This window comes from Harpia harpyja, chromosome Z (genome assembly GCF_026419915.1).
Source record: "Harpia harpyja isolate bHarHar1 chromosome Z, bHarHar1 primary haplotype, whole genome shotgun sequence".
Lineage (NCBI taxonomy): Eukaryota > Metazoa > Chordata > Aves > Accipitriformes > Accipitridae > Harpia > Harpia harpyja.
The window spans coordinates 65,438,395-65,462,706 of NC_068969.1; the positions used below are offsets into that span (position 1 = coordinate 65,438,395).

General features: G+C 35.6%; 1 protein-coding gene across 1 annotated transcript in view; it reads left to right on the forward strand.

The window, feature by feature from the left end:
• Positions 1 to 24,312, forward strand: part of ADAMTS19 (ADAM metallopeptidase with thrombospondin type 1 motif 19) — a 152,749-nt gene that overhangs the window by 66,990 nt on the left and 61,447 nt on the right. Inside the window, exon 8 of the mRNA XM_052778193.1 lies at positions 11,151 to 11,256. Coding sequence (XP_052634153.1) covers positions 11,151 to 11,256 — 106 coding nt within the window. The remainder of the gene's footprint in view (positions 1 to 11,150; positions 11,257 to 24,312) is intronic.

The window sequence follows — 24,312 nt, forward strand, 5'->3', positions numbered from 1 at the left end:
GTATTCAAATTGCAATTTCTTATACTACTCTGGTATCCTTGGCAAACTAAAATTTCACTTGCCCTTTTGGCAAAGGTACCTCCCTTTGAATTCAGTCTAGAGTCTGTGATTCTTACTTTTCCCTTTAAAGTCATATTGTAGCAGAAGCCTCAGTTTGCAAGTCTCTAAAAAGTTTTGCACAAAGTATTTATATTGGGCTGGAAAATTAACTTGTTCCTCTCTTTCTGTGAAAGATAACTGTTTTAAAATACTTGTTACAGTAAATCTATGCCATTTGTTCCTTACAGATTTTTGAGTGGACAAATACCAGATATGAATCATCCAATATTCATTAGGCTGTTGAATCATCTAAGATATTTGTTCCTGTGTATCAGGTGTTTAATTTCTCAAAAACTGTTCTAGAAGGAAATACGTAGGCCTGATAATAATTTTCCCCCAATACCCATTTCTACAATGGAACATTTATTTTTCAACGCATCTGAAGAATAATTTTCTCTTTAAAGAACTTCACAGAGAATTTCCCACTTTCAAGAATGCCTCCACCTCTCAGGCTTTTGTGTAGCACTATTAAACACAGATAGCCACTTCATATCCCAGATGTTCATAGTGGTCTTACTTGCTTCCTGACAGGTTCAAGAGCTACCATATGCTCTGACATGAGGTTAGTTTCCAGCAACTGAACAGAACTTGACTCAAACTGAAAACAATAGGGAAAAAAATGTATTTTAGAAAAGGCTAATTCTGTATGGATACTGTATAGATCAGTATTACTTTTGCTTCCATCCTTTGAAAGAATATCCTCTGTGAGGAGCAGTGAAATGCAAGAGTATCAGAATCCAGTACTCTCTGACCAGGCTCTGTTAGATATTCCACATCAGGAGGGTTTAATGTTTAAAACAAAGTTACTTATTTGAAGATATTTGATATTACATGGGATTTTGATTTAGCAGGGTAATACGGCAATGTACTGAAATCACAGTGCAAACACAGTATAGCCATTGCAATATACAGTTGGGTTGCAGTACAAATCTGATTCCCATTACTGACCTTTATTTGCTCACCGTCATGATGCTGGGCATCCCCAGGTGCTGGGAAGGAATATGTGAGTTAAAGTCAGCTCAAGCCCATTACTCTGTTCAAAGTTCATTTCGTCAATTGTTCAGTTTTTATACTCTCTGTTGGGCTGAGTGATATATGCACTTACCCCTTGCTGGTCTGGCTAGCTCAAGAAGCCATTCACACTCTTTTGATTAACTCAGGGAAAAACATTTACACAAGCAGTTAATCTACTGAACTGATACAGGCACTTATCTAAAACAAACCCTTCAGTCCCTTTTGTGTTGAGATAAGTTCAGCTTTCTTTGCAACAGCTGTGGTCAGTCACTCCCTACATTCTTCCTTCAGCTTCTTAAGCACATCACCCTTGCCCATCTAATCTGACCCATCTTCTATTTTAGGGGTTTATTGACCAGACACAAAAAGGTAATTTTTTTTTTTTTCAAATAAGTTTATTTATGTAAAGCAGGTTTGGAAAAGAATAATGAAAGATGGGCTAAATAAGGATCAAAAGAACAGAAAAAAAGAGAAATACATATATATGTACACAGAAAGGTAGAGACAATTAGTCAAAGGAATAGATAGAGCCTTCATACCATGTGCACACATACCATCTTGTAACACTTTATACAACTGTAGTTGCCATTCTGGAGTAGTGGTGTATCTGGTCACAAAGGTAAATAATTAAAAGAAAAATGTATGACTGAGTTTACATATTTTCTAGTCTTTGTGATGATCCATTAATAGCAGTCTTTCCTTAGCTTCTAGGTTAGGATTCATTCTATCAAAGAAAAGCAGAATTCAAGCTCTGCTTTTTTCCATCTAGCACAATGTTTTAAAAGATGTTTCTTCCTAATGGTCTTTTTTATGCTGTGTATGTATATAAGAAAGTAATGGACAATGACAAAAACTTTTCTTTGTAAAGAGTAAATTCTCATTCCTGTTTCACTACAGCTAATCCCAAGATCAGAAGTGCCATATGCTTAGATATTATGAGGACTGGAAATGGCTAGTTCACACAGCTTTCCCTGTTCATTTTTGCCCCAGCAAAAAATATGATCCCCAGAAGGGGTTGGTAGAGAAAGCTACAAATACAACCTGAAAGGCTGCAAGACAACATTGTCACACTGCCCACCTGTAAAGCAAATGTAATTGTAGAACAAGTTGGAAAACACAGAAAGCAAGTTTGAGTTGTTAAAAATACTTCCTGTGGTGTACCGCAGTGTTCACTGTCATCATCTCCCTGTCTTGTCTGTAGAGTAACAAGGGTTTTGTCAACATACAGAAACAGAGTGTTGTGGTAGGAGATGGGCACCAACTCTTAATCTGAGGCATGTGATACTCACTTGAAGTAAACTGTGTATCTGTTATGTCTCTCCAATGCATCAGTGAAAAGCATATCCTCAAGATTAATTTATTTATGCATGTATTTGGTGAAAGCTGTTCTGAAATGGCTGGCGCTCAGCTTGAAACCTGTTTCTGGCTTTTTAAGCAACAAGCTTCCACTTTACTTTGGAAAGCCCCATTCAGTTTTGTTGCCAAAGAAGTGAGGTGTCTCCTTTTAAAAGTCACATCTTATTTGATTGTATACAGCAGAGTTCCATGAAGCTTTCATAAGGCGCTCTTATAAGTTACCCATGTAATTTAGGGACTGAAAGTCCTTATTGTATAAGTCCTAAAAATAGACTTTTCTACTTCTGTCCAAAAGTTAAACTTATAAATGCGGATCAAGTTTATTAATACTCTTCTATGCCATGTAAAACAAACATCTGGAAGAATTGTTTATGCAAATCATCTCATGAGGAAGTTAGAGTAATGGATCAAACTAGTTCAATTTCTTAGAAGAAGATTGAGTTATTGCTTAGAAAGATAACATTTTATTTTTCTTTCATATTAATAGTATGAGAAAATATGAAGGGAAGAAAATCTTTATTGCATCTTACTCCATATGCTATGATTTTTCAAATTTTCTTCTGAACAGAATGACTTAGGCCCTCTTCAACATCAGTTATACACAATCTAACAGTTTTTTATGTTTCTAGATTACAGGTGCAAAAGAAAGTCAGATGTGGAGGAAAGGAAGTTGTGACTCTTTCCTTTTTCAATTTATAGCTTTTTTCTTTTCATTTTCCAGCATGCAGTTTTCTTTTGCATCTTTGTCTTTTCCTGTTCATGCATATTTTTGTGGACAGGTTTTCCACTTGGTGGTGTTGCCTTTACAAAAAAAAAAAAAGGGCAATGAAAAGGTTTTAAAAGTGTACTGGCGGTACTCAGTGGCCATATTGCAGTGTATTGTTGCTTTAAATTTTTTCCGTTAAATTTTTAAGAAATTTTTTTCATATGTTGCTTAAAAGTTAAAAAACAAGACATGGGAATTATTTGTCAGCTTTTACATTAGAAGGAGGAGTCCTTGAGTTTGAGCTGCCTTGCTTCATGAAGTATTTCGAATAGTGGTGGCCTGAGTATGCTTTCTTATGGTTTGAAGCATTCTGGATAGTTCAGTATAAAGCTGACGAGAAGAATTATAGATGAACGTCATGATACTGAAAAGGCAGTGAAAGAGCAGGTGAAGTTAAGTATTTCCAAATATAAAGTAATGCATATTAAGAAAAAAAAAAAAAGAGTCTTTAGCTTATACGTGTGAAACCATGGGCTTTGCTACCACTCAGGAAAGAGATTGGAGAATGATAGTGGACAGTTCTCTGAAAATGCCAGCTCAGTGATCAGCTGAGTAAAGTGACTGTTAGGACTGACTAGGAAAGAATAGGGAACCATAGAAAAATCATAATGCTAGTCTTTTATTAAACCATGGTACACATGGCCTTTTGACTATAATGACTTTTGTCAGAAAGTTTGTAGTAGAACAAGGTAAGCGATGCAGAGGGCTATAAGATGTCAAAAAGGTGTGGTTGGCTTCTGCTTGAGGAGTTCCTAAATATGCTAGAGCTTCTCAGTTTGTCATTGAGATAGCTGACAGAGATCTAGGAAGGCATAGATGGCTTTGAATGGATGAATAGACATTTATATTTGAGTTAGAATACCCCCTATGCACTCTTCATAAAAAGAGAAAGAAGTACTGTTGTACCCAATTACACTCTGGAGCCATTTGCCATTACATGTTATGGACCCAAACTCTGAAGCAGGTTAAGAAGGAATACCCAAATTCAGAGAATACATGCTTTGGTGGGTGTTAAAGATGGCAGTATGGATGCAGCCTTTAGCTCAGGGCATCCCTACACCACTTGTCAGCAAAGGCCAGGAGTGGACAGTGGGGAAAATTCACTTACTGTCCCATCTGTGTATTCATCTTGAGAGAAGTGTTTTCCATGCGGGCTGCGTTTTAGAAGAAAATTAGTATCATCCAGCAGTTCTGCCATTCCATCCCTGTAATAACATATTAGACATCCGTGGACTGTTCATAAGGTGCAAAAACTAAGGGTCTAAAACTGTACAATCACACATTCAGAATTTGGTCATGTAGGTATGGCATACATTGATATGCCCTCCCCGTTTTTAGGCCTTTTCCCCACTTTAAGGATTAAATTGCAGCAGTTTGTTTAAAGGGAGAAAAGTAAGCTTAATAGTCTATTCTGAAACATAAAATCACATACTTATTAGATATTGATAAATTCTTTTTCTGGAAGCATTAGTTTTTCTAAGATGTGCATAAATCATAAACTAGCAAAACAGGTGAATAAAATTTGAGTTATGTTTGCGTAAAATGCAGCTGAAGTTGACAGGTTTATCCCATTATTTTTTCTAACATCTTGCATCAGTGTGTATGTGCATTTGTATATATATGCATACGCATAGGTATAGTTATCATCACTGTCAATATCTCTAAAAAGAAAAAAAAATATTTCTAGGCTTTTCGGTTTGCATGTAGGATTCCTGTTTGATAACTGTGTTGTTTTGATTGCTGCCATGTTTAAGGGCTACTGATTCACTGACAAGGCTTTTTTTTCCTGGAAATTGTCAGTCTCTGGGACTCTATTCAGAGCAGCTTGTACTAATTAGATTTTAAAGTGTCAGCTCTGTGGAAAGCTTTTTTCTCCTGCTTATAAAGAAAAGCATCTGGGCTGCTAAGTAAAATCATTTGTTAGATTAGTATTCAAGTCCAGTTAAGTACTATAATTTATGCTCACAGGCCCATTGGTTTGCTGGTTCAAATATAAAATCCTTACATTTGAATCAAAAGCCAGATGTACATGGGCATTAAGTTATGTTTCTATTCTAGCTGTGGCTTGCTAGGTTTGTGCATCAATAATTCAAACTAAGGTCATGCTATCAGGAGTGTATCACTGCATGGCACCTTCTGAAGGCTAAAGATTTTTTTTTTGAAAGTTAGTGATTCAAATTGTCATAAGTTTTTCTGCATGTTTTCTATCCATTTCAGACTTACTTGTATTTCATCAGTGTTTTATATTATTGTTTATGAAGCTTGGTGTAGAAACTTTAGGAGAAAATTCCAATCATAAATATTAGTTTTATTCATAGTACATGCTTTAGCAATATCCGTTGTATGTATACTAATTTAATAAAAATAGATCCATCATTCATTAAGTTCATGAATAGTTTCAATATTGTTGAAATTATGTCTAATGTGCATTCAACAGTAATAGTGTGCTTTATTATTTTACCTATACGACAGGGAATGCAGTAGGCACGGTGAATGTGTTGTGTTTTACTGTTTTTCATCATGGTCAAATTTGGCAATTTTTACTGATGGATAGATAGTACAACAAGTAGCATACTATCCCTAGATTCCTGAGAATATAATATCCTCCCTCATTAAAAAATGCTTTAAAATGGAAATGCTTTTTTTTTTTTTTGAACTGTGCTATACAAACATATGCTCTTTTTAGTTCTTTCAGCTTGTGTTTTCAAGTGTTGGAAATGGAACATATTATTTAGTTTTTATGGAACTTTGATTTCATATGGACTGGAAATTCAGGTAGGCTCTGCTCTTGATCAATAGTAGAAAGAATATCTGGGTGATGCCCTATCCCTTTTCATCAAAGAATACATTATGGGAACTTTTTTCTGTATTTTTGATGGTCATTATTGCCTTATAATCTAGGAAAAAAAATCTGTTGGGCAGAACATTACTGTTCCCAAAACAGAAGAGCTGTGAAATAGCTCAGGAATGTGTAGAGGTGATATCCAGGTGATATCAATGTATTAAACTGGTGGTATGTGGAAGGGTTTTTTTCTCTTTTAACAGCGTCGAAAATTAGCAAGTAGATTTTGGAACAAATATGAGGGAAGGGATTCAGAATAAGCACATAGCTAATGGCTTGACAAACTAAGTTTGAATGTGTTGTGAAACTGAGGAGGTTTAGAGGAAAAGAAATTCAGATGTCCTAAGTAAGTAATCTGTGTGATTAAGACTTTCAGAATATTAACTCTATTTCGTTGGATCACTGTAAAGGGAAAAAATAATAACCTTTCTCGAGCCTTTTAGAATGCAGTATTACAAATGCAGACATATTCAAGCCATACTTGCATGGTGTATGGTCACTGTAAGAGCGAGCAATGTTTGTATGTTTGACGGCATATTTCTTAATCTGATTTTGGTTTTGTTACGTGGAGTTTTTGTTCCTCCGGGCAATGCTGACAGTAGCCTTTTAATATAGGTAGCGGATTTATGTTACGGGCAGCAAGCCATGAATAAGTAGATGAAGCTGACAAATTTGTTTGGATACTTTAGTTGTGCTGTGGTTTAACATCAGCCAGCAACTAAGCACCATGCAGCCTCTTACTCACTCCTCCCCCTCCCAGTGGGATGGGGAGGAGAATTGGGGAAAAAGTAAAACTTGTGGGTTGAGATAAGAACAGTTTAATAACTAAAATCAAATATATTGTAATAATAATAACAATAGTAATAATTTAAATATAGCAACAGTAGTAACAATTGTAATGAAAAGGAATATAATAAAATCAGAGGAATTAGACCCCAAAAAAGTCAAGTGATGCACAATGAAGTTGCTCACCACCCGCTGACCGATGCCCGAGCAGCAATCCCACCCTTCTGGCCAACTCCCCCAGTTTATATACTGAGCATGATGCCCTATGTTATGGAATATCCCTTTGGCTAGTTCGGGTCAGCTGTCGTGGCTGTGCTCCCTCCCAGCTTCTTGTGCACCTGCTTGCTGGCAGAGCATGTCACACTGAAAAATCCTTAACTTAGGGTAAGTGCCACTTAGCAACAACTAAAATAGGAGTGTGTTATCAGCATTATTCTCACACTAAATCCAAAACACTGTACCAGCTATTAAGAAGAACTGTATCCCAGCTGAAACCAGGACAAGTTGGTAATGTGTTTTGTGTAACATCCTTGTGAGCTGAACCACGGCTTTTCAACAGAGAAGTTGTAAATGTGGGCCTACTTTGAAAGAATAAATAGTTTGATGATTTGATGAGGATGTTCATTAAGAAACCAGAAAATTTTTAAGAAAATTTTTCATATTGTGTAGAATGAAATACCCATCTCTATAGGTAGTAGTAATGGTAGTAGTAATAAACCACTGCTATGACTTTGGCAAAAGTTCTGCTTTTCTGAAGCAGCATGTATTTCATTTGGGTATTCACCTGTTTGATAAGAAAATGTAGTCCGTTATGTGGTTCTTGTAGGGCACAACGGTAAAGCTTTATTCTCTTAATTGATATCGCATGTATTTTCTTCTGAATTAACTTAAGAAATACTTATCTACACAGTGAAGTAATTTGAATAATTTACATTTGGCATGTATTCATTCAGTGTTTTTTTGTTTCAAAACACAGCTTTCTTTATAGATGAATAACAGGATCTTAAATTGTCAGTGGGAGGATGTTACTCCTTTCTAGCCAACACTTTTCAGATACTGTGTTTTAATTTGAAGCTGTGCGTTGAGACCGTGGAGTTCACTAGGAATACCTTAATCATAACAAGGGAGCAATTGTTCATTGTTTTTTTTTTCTTGTGGATTTAACCTTGGAGCAGTTCCAGCTGTGTTAATAAGCCACAGGAAGCTGCGGTGAACATACATGCATTTAAAGAAGAAATTCCTTCTCTTACCTAATGCAGAGACAACTAAGCAAGAGCAGCTGCTTACTGAAGTCAGTTTCTTTTTCTCTACATGTGAAATTAATAACCAAGGACAAGACATGAAACTAGTTCACGGCTAGTAGTTGGCTGATTTACATCCAGTAGCTGCTGTTGGATGTGGCTTTCACATACGAGGTTGACTTTGTTTAATAGGGGAAAAGTCGTAAAGCATTAATTGCATTTGATGCTTTCGGACATTTCTAGAATCAGAAGTCTAATTTAATCTAAATGAAATGCAGGTATTATGTTTCATATGTTACACTTAAAAAGGTCAAACATAATCAATTCCCTTCAAGGAATGCCAAGTATAAAAACTTTATTGGTGATATATATAGAGAGAGAGTATCGTTGAAAATGCCTACTATTGCTGACTGCTTCTTCTGCAGAATAGGTATGAAACTTGCAATGTGCATAGTTCTTTGGGAATAAACTGGGGGGCAATAAGGATAGTAGACAGCAGCTGACAGTACTCATGTTGTTGTATGGAAAGATACTGCTAATGTACCTGAACCTGCCATTTTAGAGGCCAAAAGAAGGTTAGGGGGCTTCTTTTCCCTGCAGAAAACTAGAGATCATCAGACAGTTTTCAGTTTAGTACTCAACATCAACAGGCAGAGGGAGGTTTGGGAATTCTCTTTCTGTAGATCCCAGCAAGTAAGTTTTATCCAACTGAAGATAGCCCTCATCAGTAGTTGTCGTGGTTTAACCCCAGCCAGCAACTAAGCAGCACACAGCCGCTCATTCCTTCCCCTCCCAGTGGAATGGGGGGAAAGAATCAGGAGGGTAAAAGTGAGAAAACTCATGGGTTGAGATAAAACCAGTTTACTAATTGATGACTAGTAGTAGTAGTAGTAATGAAAAAGAAAATAACAAAGAGAGAGAATTAAACCGCAAGAAAGACAAGTGATGCAGATGACAACAATTGCTCACCACCAACTGACTGATGCCCAGCCAGTCCCCAAGCAGTGGCCTCCCTGCCAACCTCCCCCCCTAGTTTTATTGCTGAGCATGATGTCACATGGTCTAGAATATCCCTGTGGTCAGTTTGGGTCAGCTGTCCCAGCTGTGTCCCCTCCCAACTTCTTGTGCACCCCCAGCCTACTCGCTGGTGGGGTGAGGTGAGAGGCAGAACAGTCCTTGACTGTGTGTATGCACTGCTCAGCAGTAACATAAAACATCCCTGCGTTATCAACACTGTTTTCAGCACAAACCCAAAGCATAGCCCCATACTAGCTACTCTGAAGAAAATCAACTCTATCCCAGCCAAAACCAGCAGAATAAGGAAGGTATTTCTGAACATTTTGCATTTCAGTAATAGGAATGCCCACAACACTTTAAAATGCAGTACTGGATTTTGTCTATGGCAAAAGTAATTTTTCTATTTTGTTTTAGCACTTTGTAAATTCATTGGTGTTGGCTGAAGTCAGGGCCCTGATGTCTGCTTCTTCTGGTACTGTTGCTAGCTCTACAACTTAGTGCCTACAGTATTAAAAGCAGCTCTGTCTTTTTCAGTTCGGTCATCAAAACTTGAAAGTGCATGTAATTGTGGAACTACAAGGCACAAAATGGTTTTAGAAATATTTTTCTTTTTATTTCAGCCACTGGAGCATAACATTGAAAATAAAACATTACATTTCAGAGTGTTTCTTACTTCTCTTATTTTCAATAGAGTTAATATAAATGATACCTACATTTAGCCTGAGGTGTCATTTGAAGGACTTCAGGTTTTTTGCTTTGAACATGTTTTGCCTTTTTTGTATCCCAAATTACTTTTACCCCTGCTCCATTTTTTCTCCCTTCTTTGGAAAGAAATAGTAAAAGTTGAAATACTCTGTGTTATTCAAATCTAATTTGTGATTTTTTTGTTCAGTCCTGAACAACATTTTTTGTCATGAGTTCTGTGTCCAAAAACTTTCAGCCAGCTTTGTTGAGAGCAACACAGCCAGACTAGTGATGGGGTTACTACTTGAATTTCGTGGTTTGGATGAGGCATTGTGCTCACCGACTGACAAAGACTTGGATTGTAAGAAAAATGACTTTTATCTTGTTAACTTAGAATGATAATTATGACTAAATTTCAAACACTGTCAAACATTTCAAACTTGACCTTTAGATGCAAACATCCAGCAAACATGTTGATCCAGAGGGCACCATTCCATTGAAAGGATGTTCCTGGGAAGAAGGCCAAACACTTGAAACAGTGCTTAGATTGCTTACTCTGAAATTTCAAACGAGTGACAACAATAGGTTCCCACTAAATGTATTTGTGGTCTGAAAAAAATTGCCGTTACCCAAATTAAGCTGTATGTTCCTCAAGCTTTTACAATTACAGACATTCTACTTTTTAGAAGCTGAATTTGAACTCAAAAGCCTACTATTCAGGCTTCTATTTTTTGAAAACTTAGGTATTGTGTAGTAGAGGCATCATAGCCTCTACAATGAATGTGTTTGTAAGGCTGCAGTCTCCTACGAATTCTTCTAGTTCTGTGACACCTGACTCTTTTACACATTTTTTAAATCATTAACATGCTGAACACTGTATCAGTACTTAACAGTGATAATGTAGGGGAATGGCTCTGTGCTTTGCGTTCTGTTCTTCTGAGTCTGTCAGAGGACATACCTGTTCGGATTTGTGCCCTATTGTTGTAGACATCTATTTTCATTTACAGTAGTATTGATATTCATATGTGTTCTATCACATCTCATTAAGGTACCTAGCAACGCTTTTAAAGAATACATTTTCTGCACATTCCAGTCTATGTAATCAGGTAATATTACTATCAGGTCCTACTACCACTGGCTGCCATTTCTTTGCTACCTTTTATCCAATTTTGTGCTAAAACCAGTCTTTCTGGCTTATGAGTAAATAAACCTTTGTCAGCTCTCTGTTTATATATTTGGATGGCTCTGACCACAATAAGGTTTCAAATCTGTTTGGTGTCAATAATGCCATAGTACATACAGTTAGTAATAACAAAAAATAATTGAATGTGCTTGTGTTTCCTAGGTATAGCATATCTAAGTGGAATGTGCAGTGAAAAACGAAAATGTATCATTGCAGAGGACAATGGTCTGAATCTCGCTTTTACCATTGCCCATGAAATGGGCCACAAGTAAGTATGTGGATAACAAACCCTAGTATTTGTTTGCATCTAATATTACTATGATTTGATTAATTTGATTTTGTACTTCAGTTTTTCCTCTTTCATTTTAGGAAGGCTTTTAAATTTGATGAAAAATTTGGAAAACAATGTTTTTGTTAATAATAGTGACATGTATTGATAGTATGTAAATTAAGAAAATGTTTACAACTTGGAATAATACAGAAGTCTTTATAGCTACACAATAACTATGTTAGCTGGAAGGACTGACATTGTCTAGAGGAAAAGCAGGTGCCCCAAGATGTCTTTTTATTTTGGGACTGTGGTATTGTGTATCAGATCCAGCTCTGACTATTTTTGCCAACAAGCATTTTAATGAGATCATGAGTTGGAAAAGCCCTTATTTAATTTGGCTTTCTCAGGTTAGATCCCATTAAAGTGTATAATGGTCATCGGTCATCACAACATTAATACTGTTTTTTCCTCCCCTTAACAGAAAAGGATGACAAAGTGAAGGTGAAGGTAACTATCCTTCACAATTGGATTGGATGTTTTTACTCATTCCATGAGGAATACTTAGAAGCAAAAGTGAAAAATTCTCATGTTGCAATAATCAAATTTGTTAGTGGAAATTGTATTTGATTCTTGGCTTCAGTACTTGTTAAAGAAAAATAAATAGGAGAGTTCTTATTTTTAAATAAAATAAAATAAAAGGGAGGTGTGTATTAATCTGTCATTTTTACCTGCAGTGTCTGCTCCAGCTATCTGTGTATACATTTTTAGAATAGTAGCTTCAGAGTGACAACAGAGAGGGATATTTTGTTAAATCCTTTGGATCTCAGAACATTGAGTTAGGTGTCTTAGGACAAACACTTTGCATTAAAAGTGATTTGGTTTGAATTTGGTCAAAACTGCCTGAGAATGGAGGTCATAGCATCTGATGTTGAAACATGCAGTTGATTACAAGACAGAATTGGAACTTAAAATATTTCTATTTAAAATTTGTCCTGGATGCAAAATAAACAAATTCAGAGCAATTATATAACTTGGAGGAAAAGGGCAACATAAGTATTAGATGCTGCATGAAATTGATCTTTTCTGGTTTTTATTTTTGTGAGTTTTCAGAACTGCAGAAAGCAACTCCAGATTAATATAAGCCAGACTGTTTGAGTTATGATAAAGGAAAGACTTCAAAAGAAAAATTTGTTTGTGTTTTGTAGCCACATACTGTCCTTTTTCTTTTTTTCACTGTAGTGTTTGCTAATATTGGAAGGGGGGATGGGTAGAGGAAAACTCATTTTCTGTACGCCTGTTCTTATGACAGTAAACCAAGGTAAGGGGAAAGAAACAATAACTGAGTATGATCTGCTGATAAATTCACTGATGGAGTAAATTAGAAAATTGTTTGAGGCAGGTATGATAATACCAGATAATTCAGAGAAATGTAAGTACTGCTTTATGCCCTGCACAATAAAAATATGTTTAGAGAATAAAAAGCTTGGCAGCGGAATTACTGGATTTGAAAAAACAGGCGTCTTGATCAAAAAGAAATGTAACACCTTATGCTTCCTGAGAAATGTTGATATACAAACTCCTAAATGCGGAAAACATGAAGCAGGTATATAATTCTTGCAAAGGTATGGGTGATGTGTTGTTTCTGCACTAGCAAATTGGAGAATGTGGGATACTAATCTTACAAAGACGTTTTTGTCTTGCAGCAGCCAAGGCAGACCTATCTTAGAGATTCTAAGGGGTGCTGGATGCCAAACAGTATCTGGAACAAGTTACACAGGGAAGCTCACTGTTGCTGCTTAGCAGTTCATCCAAGACTGCTGCACAGGCCAGGCTCTATAACCCTTGATGCATTTGGTGGTCAACTTGAAATATTTTCATGGGTTTGCATTGCTGTGGGGCTGAGGAAGAGAAAGGATTTAGCATGATCTTCCTACAGGGACATAAAAACTAAACTCCTGATACATGAATCCTGGGAAAAAATGTTAAAGGCTACACTATGAAATTTCAGAACTTTCAAATCCCTCCATATTAATTCAAATAAATTTGGAAAAACAAATCACAATGATATCCCAGCCATCATATTCTCACAGGAATAATGGCATTCGGGTGTCCTTAGAGACAGTACCTCTGCAGGTACTGTAATAGACATTTAAAAACAATCAAAATAAAGAATAAACCAAATCTGGTTTCATAGTAAAGGATGGGATGTTGTTTGAACGACACATTTCTTCAAGAAATTCAACCTCATGAAGGCTAGTAACAAGCCGCACAGAAATCAGGAAGACTACCACAAAAGTGAAAGAATAGGTAGCCAAGGATATATGAATAGCTGCTGCCAAAAATAAAAAAAAAGGGGCAACCTCCACTGCAAAACATGCAGAGGCATTCAGCTTGATGCCTGCTTCATTATGGAATGAGAGTCCTTAACAGTTGCAATCTGAAGTAGAGTGGTCTTGCACGAAAGTGAGTAAGGTGATATTTCAGAGACATTTGTTTTCTCTGCATGACTGTCTCTGTCTGCCAGCCTAGCCCTGGCAATTGCAAAGCAGCACACTAGAAGTAGTTGACCCTTTGCGGAGAGACAATATAAAAATATTTGAAGACAAACATTTGAATGAAGGTCCTATTGAAAAAGACCTCAAGACATTCAAATGTAACTAGAGTATCTATCACAGAGATTTGTCTTGCTCATTCTTAACTGTCTCAGAAATGGAGATTAAATGATCAGCATCTAGACCAGTCATAAATCTTTTCCTCTTTCTACACATCATGTATTCTAGAAAATTTTCACTAACTTTCTGAATCTTGAAGTCACTTAACTATTATGTTTCTTTTTTCTCTAATATCTTTAACCATTCTAGTTGTGCTTGTTGTTGTTGTCCTGTTCAGCAGCATAGGAGAAACAAAAACTTTCTCAAAGACTTCAACTCCAAAGTACAAAGAAAAAACCCTTACTTTTTTGTCTTCTGTACAACAAATAATATACTTATCCAAAAATTATCATTCAAATAGACTCCAAATGTATGCAATATAGACACTGTTGATTTTTGTTGATCGACCTGAGAACATAAACAAATACGTTCACAATTGCTGTTGTTTTGATGAGCGTAAAAGTACCTTTGAAAAAGATAACCGTTTGCTTTTGGAGGGCTTGTTTTTGTACACCAAACTTCATGCTGTTATCTATATATTTGACATTCATTTGTCTCTGGTAAAATCATGATCATTTGCAAACTCAGAACAATTTTGCAGACCTCTAATGTCACTGACATAATTTGCATAATTACAGGTTTAGGGGACTTTGGAGGGGATGGGGTATACCCTCTGCACTGAAATCTATGTTTGCTTGCACAGGAACACAATTGAAGAATTACAGTCAATTGTACTGAATACTTCTAATAACATGGATGTTTATTAAGTGTTGTGTTGTCATTCTATTAGTTTTTGCAATTAAAACAGAAATATTCTTAATGAAATACAATGGCAAACTAAACCTTACTTTGCAATATGAAGTGTCTTTGTTCTAGCCATGTATATCTGAAAGCAAATGATCTTTTAATGACATTGAGAATTAATGTTGTAAGTCAACAACTGATTTTTGAGCTCCATCTTGAAATATTAGGAGCCAGTCTGTGTAATCAGAGATTAAAAACTGCAACACATTAATGGATTTGGTTTTAATAATCAAATCTTATTTATTAAAGTAAATTTAATGAGCAATTAGGTAATTATATGATGAAGTCATATTACAGAATAAAAGCTAACAACAATGAATTAAAAGACATTGTCTCCATGTGGAGAACAGAGGGAAGAAGAGAAAGAATGCCATTATTTTGCTTATCAACTAACACTTATATCATCATTTTACTTAAATGATTGCTGTCTGTGGGATAGGACTCCTTAAGTATGCAGAAATAAAGGATAGATGTAAACTGCAGTATTTCAAAATTAACAATAACTGTGTGCTCTAAGTGTAATTTAAAAGTTGTTTTAAATAGTTGAAAGAGATACTGGTGGAATTTCTCAGAATCAATTTTATACACATCTGCAATCTTTTTCTGGTAAGCATTTTGTGAAATATGAAATGTACCTATTTTTAAAATTCAGGGTATTCTATCCAGTATTTTGTAGTTCCAAACAGGAAGTCTGTGGAATTTTTCAAGCACCTACTTAATAACTCAAAAGCAAACAACATATATTTTTTGTGACAATATTAAACAATTGTATGAAATCCAGTGGAACTTGAAGAGAGTTTTAAATGGGAGACTAGGAAATGCTAATGGAGCATGAGTTATTCTATGCATTTTTTTTACCATAGTCCAAAATACGATTAACAGAACACAATAAAATCAACAGGATTAATAAAAGCAACTATCAACCAATCTTTGTGAATGAGTTACTAATGTGGAATGGGGAATCTCATTAAAGTAACTGAAAAAAATAGCTGTCTTGGTATTTATAAGGTTTAAGTAGAATTTTACAATTTAATTTGTGTTTAACAAGGAACAAGATTAGCACATGGAAAGCAAAGGTACTAATTAGGTTTGACAGAAGACCTCCTTCCATCTCAAATATCATCTAATCATAAGTATAATAAGAAACTTCAGGAGCAGTAGCGGTCACTTCCACTGATGAAACTGTGCACAGTAGGATTCATATTAGTAAGGATTACTAAATTAAGGCATTTGACATGTGGCATTTTGACTCAGATGCTAAATCAAAGTATTCGTTTTAACATTTATTTTGATCCCTTATCATTCAGCTGTGAGAGAAAGAATGGAGCCTTACTTGATACCTGGGTGGATATGCATACAGACCACCCACTGTTTACATTTTAATGACTTTTCTATCTTGAGAAAGAAGCGTGGAGAGGTTTTACAGGATAGTAGTACTGTTTTTGTCTTTCCAAAATACCGATCTGTGGGGTATACCAAGAATTTTGATTCTCCTACCTGTTAGTCCAGCAACTTCCTCAAAGTTTAGCTTCACCATGAGAGGGTTGTGGGGATTCATTTGGAAAAAAACAGAAGAAAACTCTCTGTCTACTTAGCCAGTGACAGCAACATTTCTTATGAATGATGAAAGACTCCCTCCCCTTCCATGTGCCTTCCCCTTTTCTGGGACAGACTACAAAGGCAGAGTTTGTAATTCCTACTAACTCATGATAAGCATAGCTTTCTTTTGTTTCTCCAAATAAGGAAACGTATCTATATTAGGACTGTCAGTGTCAGTATCTCTATTAACAGAATACACTTCATTCCTGAAAACAGAATTTAGATAAACAATCCATGATTTGAATCACACTGCTGAAACTACCTGAATTACCTGAAACTGTTCCTCTGTTTCTGTTTGTAATTCCTATACAGAAAGACATATGCCTTCTAATTCAAATACATCCTCTTAAAATTTGGGATGTTTTTTGTCATTGTTTGTATAATTGGTGTACTAGCATGAAGGAGACAGGCCAGCAAAATTTTGGAGCCCTGTCATTCCAAGCACTGGAATATTCAAATGTGAGAAAATCCCTTCATAGCTGTAAGCATAAACAGTAAGTGAATAAATTTCTAGGAAGTATAGACAATTCTCAAAATATACCTGTCTTTTATATGCTGTGCACAGCATTTCTCTTAAACTAGATGTGCATAAGAGAGATACCATGATGTCATATATTTAGCCAACTCCTGATTTGTTGATAAATTACTGACTTAAAAGATGTTTGAGGACTGTAGGTTATTTAACCAGGGGTATATTTAGCTGACGTGTTTGGATAGTTACTCCATTTACTGATAATTAAGCTAAGCCTTTATTCAGTAATGGCCATAATATCACTCTGGGGTCCCTTTCTCTCAGAGCTCTTCCTTCCCAGCATCCTGGTTCAGGTTATCTTGGGGTCTTACGATGTCAGGTGTCCCCATGGCAGTGACTGCTGAGTAAGAAAGAAGCTGCTGCAGAACTGTTGTGTCACTAGGGTCTGTCCTGGTAGCCTGTCCCCAAATATTCTACTTGCTTCCTTCTCTCTTCCATAAATCCCTGATCCCATGGGCTACGGGGGCAGTGGATAGAAGGTGCAGGGGAAGTGCCTGTTGTTTTGTCCTTCTCCCAGCTACACAGACTCTGTCATTTCCCCCCAGTGCTTCTTTCCTTAATTTTTCTGTCCTTTTGGCCAAAGTTCCAAAGCTGGGTTTCTCAGTCCAAGTTTTGATACGTAGATACAGATATTAATCTATCTGTAGATATAGAAATATCCATAGATGCAGGTAGTTGGATACAGAAGCAGCCTGACTGTCAGAGATGTTGAGTTTTAACTGTTTTGACTGATTTTCACCATTACTGAGGTTTTTGTTCAAAATAAAGTTATTGTTGACTGTCAGCTTAAGTGTAGACGTAGGAACCTAACTTTCAGCAACACAATTTGAAAAGCACAGCTGCAGTTTGCAAAATTGAGCTTTGTTATGCTTTTAAAAATGCATGCACACCAGACTGTAAGAAATTATCTTTCCCATATATGTATTTGTATCATTGACACATTTACAGAGAAATAGCTATACTTGTCTGCAGTTTGTGGATAGCTGCATAAAATGTGGACATATTTTTATATTATTTTTGGTATTGTTTTACTATCTGTGGTAATATTTTCTGTCCTGTTTGTTCAAAAAAGTTCACTTTACAGGAAATTTTATCTAAAAAGCATAATACTTGTTTAATAAGAAACTACTTTTATTAAATTTACTCTTAACAAGAAAGATACAATGCTTTCCCTTTTCTTTGTTACTTATTGTTTTGATAAAAGGTAATAGGGGGTTTTCACTTTGTATTGCATTTCAGCATTACATATTCTTTATTTCAAACATGATTTATGCGAGAATCACCTCAGTAATTTCATCGCAAATGCTGCCTTTTTTGTCTGTTAGATTAGATTAGGAAAAGAATCCATGAGGTAACTTTAAAATTATTGCAACAAAAAACCTACAGTGCACTGACTGATTTTTAAAGCCTTTTTTTTAAACCTCTTTCTCTCTTCTTTTTTTTTAAACTTATTTTAATGAAGTTCAAAGTATCTATTAGATGTTCAACCATACAAGCAGGACATTTAATACCCCTCCAATGACACTAAATAGAAATTAATGGCAAAAAATAGCATTGTCCCAAAAAAGCAGTCACAAGGTCCTTGAGATCACCTTAGATTCTGTCATTCAGTTTTCATGCTTTAGTAGGTAAGTTCTTTAAAAATCATCTCTGGTTTTCCTGCATGCATATCAAAGTAGGCATCTGTGTTCCACATTCATGAAATTATGCTGATTTAAATCAGCCTCGGATCTTATTGGGCAGATGGGTGTATCATACCAAACTTCCTAGTGGTCTGGAAATTGTCCAACAAAATACACTTGCAATTAGAGATGACAGAAGAAGGTGCAGTTTATTATGTACTTTGCATTTCCATTTTACTCTTACTCTCAAAATTTATATGGTGATTTAAAACCAGAAAAAAAAATAGTTTTGCTTAGTCCAATTCTAAGAACAGACCGAGGCCCCAGAAAGATCTTATTTTATGCAAACACATTGCAACAATGCCTAGCAGAAATCAAGTCTCACTAGTCTTTTGCTGGTAGCTAGATAGCTGAAGAAAGAAACAGCTCAGGAAGGAATGAAGCACTGAGACAGTAAAGTAGTACTGCATCAGCATTTTTAGTAAGTTAAAAAGATACGGTAATTTTGTACTTGAAATTTAGAAGATTAGTCAACTCTTCCTCTAGCAAGGTATCAAGTCTTCCATTTCTGCCAGACTATAATGTTCCAGGGTGCGTTTATAGTTAATTTTTCTTAGAATAGTGTCGTGGTTTAACCCCAGCCAGCAACTAAACACCACGCAGCCGCTCACTCACTCCCCCCACCCAGTGGGATGGGGGAGAAAATCAGGAAAAAGAAGCAAAACCCGTGGGTTGAGATAAGAACGGTTTAATAGAACAGAAAAGAAGAAACTAATAATGATAATGATAACACTAATAAAATGACAACAGCAATAATGAAAGGATTGGAATGTACAAATGATGCGCAGTGCAATTGCTCACCACCTGCCGACCGACACCCAGCCAGTCCCCCCGAGCGGCGATTCCCCGCCCCCACTTCCCTGTTCCTATACTAGATGGGACGTCACATGGTATGGAATACACCGTTGGCCAGTTTGGGTCAGGTGCCCTGGCTGTGTCCTGTGCCAACTTCTTGTGCCCCTCCAGCTTTCTCGCTGGCTGGGCATGAGAAGCTGAAAAATCCTTGACTTTAGTCTAAACACTACTGAGCAACAACTGAAAACATCAGTGTCATCCACTTTCTTCGCATACTGAACTCAAAACATAGCACTGTACGAGCTACTAGAAAGACAGTTGACTCTATCCCAGCTGAAACCAGGACAAATAGCATTTGTAAACTGAACAGTTAGTAACTGAACAACAGCCTACAGGATGCCTAGGCTTAATTGATAGTCTGATCCATTTAAAATAGCTGTGAAAAGTTGGCAAAAGATCATAATAGTGTCAATGGTTATTGTTAATAAGGAAACTTAATTTTTGTTTTGTCTATTCACTGAATAGATGATAGCTCAAAGTCTTTTTCCTGATTACATATTTTCTTCAATTTGAAGAAATGTTATACATCAATGTTTTTCCTTGGCGTAAGATTAAAGTCATAAACCATAGACATAATTATTTATCTTGAAATACAGCACTTTACAGGATGTGGCATGGGTATCATATTTGCCAGAAGTGAATACTTTTCCTGCATTATATACATTCTGTAAAAAATTTCAGCAAGAGGTGATATGTATCTTCATATTGTGATGCTAAATACATGTGTCACATCAAAGCTTTAAATTATTTATATACTTAAGTCAAAGGACCATGACATGGTGCTATGTCTAGATGCAGCTTCTTGAAGCATGGTGGTAGAAGTGTTGGAGTGGTAGAGAAGAAAGCAGCTGTTTAGCAGAAGTTACAAACTCAGCTGGACAGTAACATGCAGTGTATGTTCATATCTGTATATTAATATATATGTTGTATTTTTTATCCACTGTTTTAAGATTGAAAATGTATTCTGAGTTGCCAACATCCTAGAGAACAAGCAATGATTCACAAAAGAGAAATATTCATTGTGTAAACATATTCCTTTTGATTTTTTCTTTTTTATCATTGAATTATTAACAGGAAGATTGAGGTTTCCTTGTCCAGTGGATTTTTCCTTTGAAGACAAAGTTTTTCCAAAAGAAATCATCTTCTGCCTCTTACCATCATAGTTTTTCTGTAGCTGGGTTACTTGCCTTTCAATTCACTTTAGGCTAAATAATTCATTTACAAGTAGAACCATGTGTCTTATCCCATTTATGCAATGATCTGTGAAGCCCTCATGTTTTAAAACACATAAATAAATCATACAAGACTTATTATTTCACTAACTGGGATTTCAAAAAAAACCCCAAACAACATGTAGTAATGCAGGGGTTTTGCATTAATTCTATAAACCAGCTTATAGAAACCTGCTACTAGTCTGTTTGTTTATATAATTTTCTCTATAAAGATAGCGTGATAAAACTTCTTCTGTTGAATAAGTGCAATACAAGTACTGACAAAGTAGTGCAGCTTCCATCTCCCTGTCTGTGATAGTCAAATGAGTAATGTTATTTTCACTTATCAAATACATCTTTGTGATACTGTGATATGCAAAATTTCAGATTAGACAAATTGTTGGGACAATCATTGTACTATTAAATGCCATATAAGCTTTTAGAACTTGTCATTTCCAAGTCCATAGTTGAAAAAGTTTTGATCATTCTAACATGGTATTGCATGTAGTGATGACAAAAAAGAAAACAATGGAAATAATAGGGAGAATAACACTTTGTAATTAATAATGATTTTTAATGAATTCTTATTTTTATTTTTTAAAATAATACAAACCATTATATGTTTGTGATTTATTTGCTAGAGTGGAAAAAAATCTGTAGGATAACAATTGAAGTAAATTTACAAATGCTATGTAGTGATCATTTATAAAAATATGAATTTTGAAAGAAGTCAGATGGCACCCTGATCCCATCACACATCACAGGTATAAACTCGCAGGAGCATTCAGAGATTTACTATCATCTCCTTCACAAAGTGGAAGTTTTTCCAGGAATTTTCCTTCTGTCATGATCTTAAACTAGTACTATTATCCTGGATGTGCAGTTTACACTCATCATTCCTCTGCTGCTTGTATCTCTTCAGCTGAACTGTTAACCTTTATGCTTTGGGATTCTATTTATTATACTGAATATTCAACAACCTACCCCTGGTTCCTTGGGTACTTGCTTTTGTGGTTTTCCTAATCCATCTTCTATTTCCTAACCCGTCTCACTGTTAGGGACTGTAAAACTCTGAACAGTAGTAGTTCTCCTTAATCTTTTTAATTCTAGCTTTTTTTTTTATTTACAGATAGACCTGAAGTAATTCTCCACATCTATCTGAACTCACCCAATTAATTGATCCTATACTAAGTTTTTGATACTACTCAGTCTTTGTGCCTGCATTGCCTGTTTCTAGTTTAATAGCATCATTCTTGTTCGGCTGCACTACCATGCATTTAAGTGGAATGGGATGGTGATAACCAGGTCATCATCTGCCTTTTGCAAAGCACAATGAAAATAATGAATAAATAATAAAAAGCTTACCACCTGGAAGAGTGTGGGGTCACTGAGCAAATTCATGATGCCATAATGTAGCACATGTAGGAGAATGTTGGAGTCCTATAGTCTGAAGAAATATAAAATAACAATTTACAATGCAGACCTAATGCTTTCCAGAAGGTGTGTGCATAGCCTTATTTAACTTATTTAATAGAGCATAATGACTGTAAGAGTTGAGACTTAGAAGAGCTTTTCTTTCTTAATAGTTAGCTACAATCAAATCAAATCAAATCAAATCAAATCAAATCAAATCAAAATGTGGTGTTTGGTACTTTTTCAGTATGTGGGTTGACACTGGCATGCATTATGTGCCTGCAAGAATATAACTTACTCCCTTGGTGGCAGAAGAGATGCTTTCATCTATCTTGAATCCAGCTGTATCCATATAATTGCAGCAGTAGTGAATCGTAAAAGAATTACTTTTTAACTGAAAAATGGAACTAATATTTGTCTCCTGCTTTCGGTGGCCTGAGTTGTTAATTCTGACTTCTAAGCACAGAGAAATTAAGGGTTTCTCTTTGTACTATTCCTGCTGCACATTAAATATCAACAGGGGTCATCTTCAACATTTAGCAGAGATTGTTCCAACTTTCGGCATGATATCACAAAAAAAATATCTGGCTGTGTTTTTTAAACAAGTTTTAGAGGTTTTATTAGATAAAAATATTTTTTCAGTTGACTTGACAACCATGTATAATGTTAGTGGAGTTTATTTGATCAAGGCTCTTTGTCAAAATACTTTTAAACTGAGATTATTAAAATATAGTTTAGTTGCATAGTGTGAGTTGAAATATTGCTAATATTTTAGTTAGGGAATGCATTACATAGGATGCTTCCTACTTTCATATTATATCTGCCATTTATAGTCTTTAACCAGAATGGCTGGGGCATTTTTATGTATCAGTGAAAAAAACCTGCTTCTGTTCTTAAAAGAGAATTTGATTTATTTCCATATAGATATGATGTACTACTTTTTAAAGTACAGCATCATCTTCTTTGTTAATTATGTTTTATCAGACTGTTGTAAAGTTATCCTCTTACCCCAAACTCGCTTGTCTTTCTGCCACAAACACACGGTGTTGCTTTACTCTTGCATGAGGGTGAATGATCACGGCTGTGGGACAGAGGAGCTTATGGACAGAGAGGGCAATATGCCCAATGCTAGCATAATAAATTCTGTAAGAAGAGCACAGAACAGCACCTTACACAGCCACAGTTTCTGTAGTGCCTTTGTTTTAGTGAAAGGATGTAGTTGTCTCTTGCATGTAGACAGTACAGCAAGGAAGGCTATAAAATACCATGACCACCAGTGTGAGCATTGAATATTGTTATATCCTTGATTGTTAATGAAGTAGATATACATGCTTACATTACTTACTCTCTTGCTGGATAGGAAGGTAGCAATGACTGTTCAGCTTCTTTCTTTCACCACATCACATAATGTGATGTGGTGATAGAAATCAGAAGTCAGTACTACTGCATATCTACCTTTATGTGGTCTTGTAATTGATAGTAGGTCAGATAAAAGTATGAAGTCATTATGATACTAGAGAAGAGATCAACTGTACGTATTGAAGAAAAGATTTCTGAGAATGTTTAAAAGCAGATTCTGTTGCTACTTTAGCATACTCCTCACATATTGTCTTGCAATTTAATTAGTTCATGTTAACATAATGACCTGTACTTCCCTTTTGAAGTAGCTGTTCATTCTGGTAGTCAAAGGCTTTGATACTGGTTGTCACTACCTGCTAGATATTTTGTTACTTGTACTTCATTTGGAGGTGGAAGCATACTGAGGAATGAATCCTATTGGATTAGAGTAGATACTTAGAACTACATTTGAATGTCAAAGCAGAATAGAAGTGTTACAAAACTATAGCAGCTGAAATATGGGAAGACAGTTCGAATTAGATTTTTTTATTAGTGCTTAATGTTGCTGATATACATAATTGTTATAAGTACAACAGTTTTTACCACTGCTTACCTTAAAAGACAATGTTGTCCTCAGAATTCATGTACTGATAGACTATACAGAATGCATCTGTGGTAGTAGATTAGAAAAAAGGGTTACACTGATGTTTGTATGTAATGGTGGCTAGTGGAATTGTTTTTTGAAACAGCAAAGATCTTGGTTCAGCTCAGCACACATTTTTCTGGGTGATTTTACAGACTAGTTTGTGACAAAATCTGGCTTCAAGAATTGCTTTTCAGAGTGGATGGGACATAATAGTAATCAGAAATTATGTTTTAACTTTTTTAAATTTTTATTTTAAAAATGTTTTAAATAACATATAAATATGTTAATTCCCACTCTGCATAAATGGGAGCCATCAATTCTA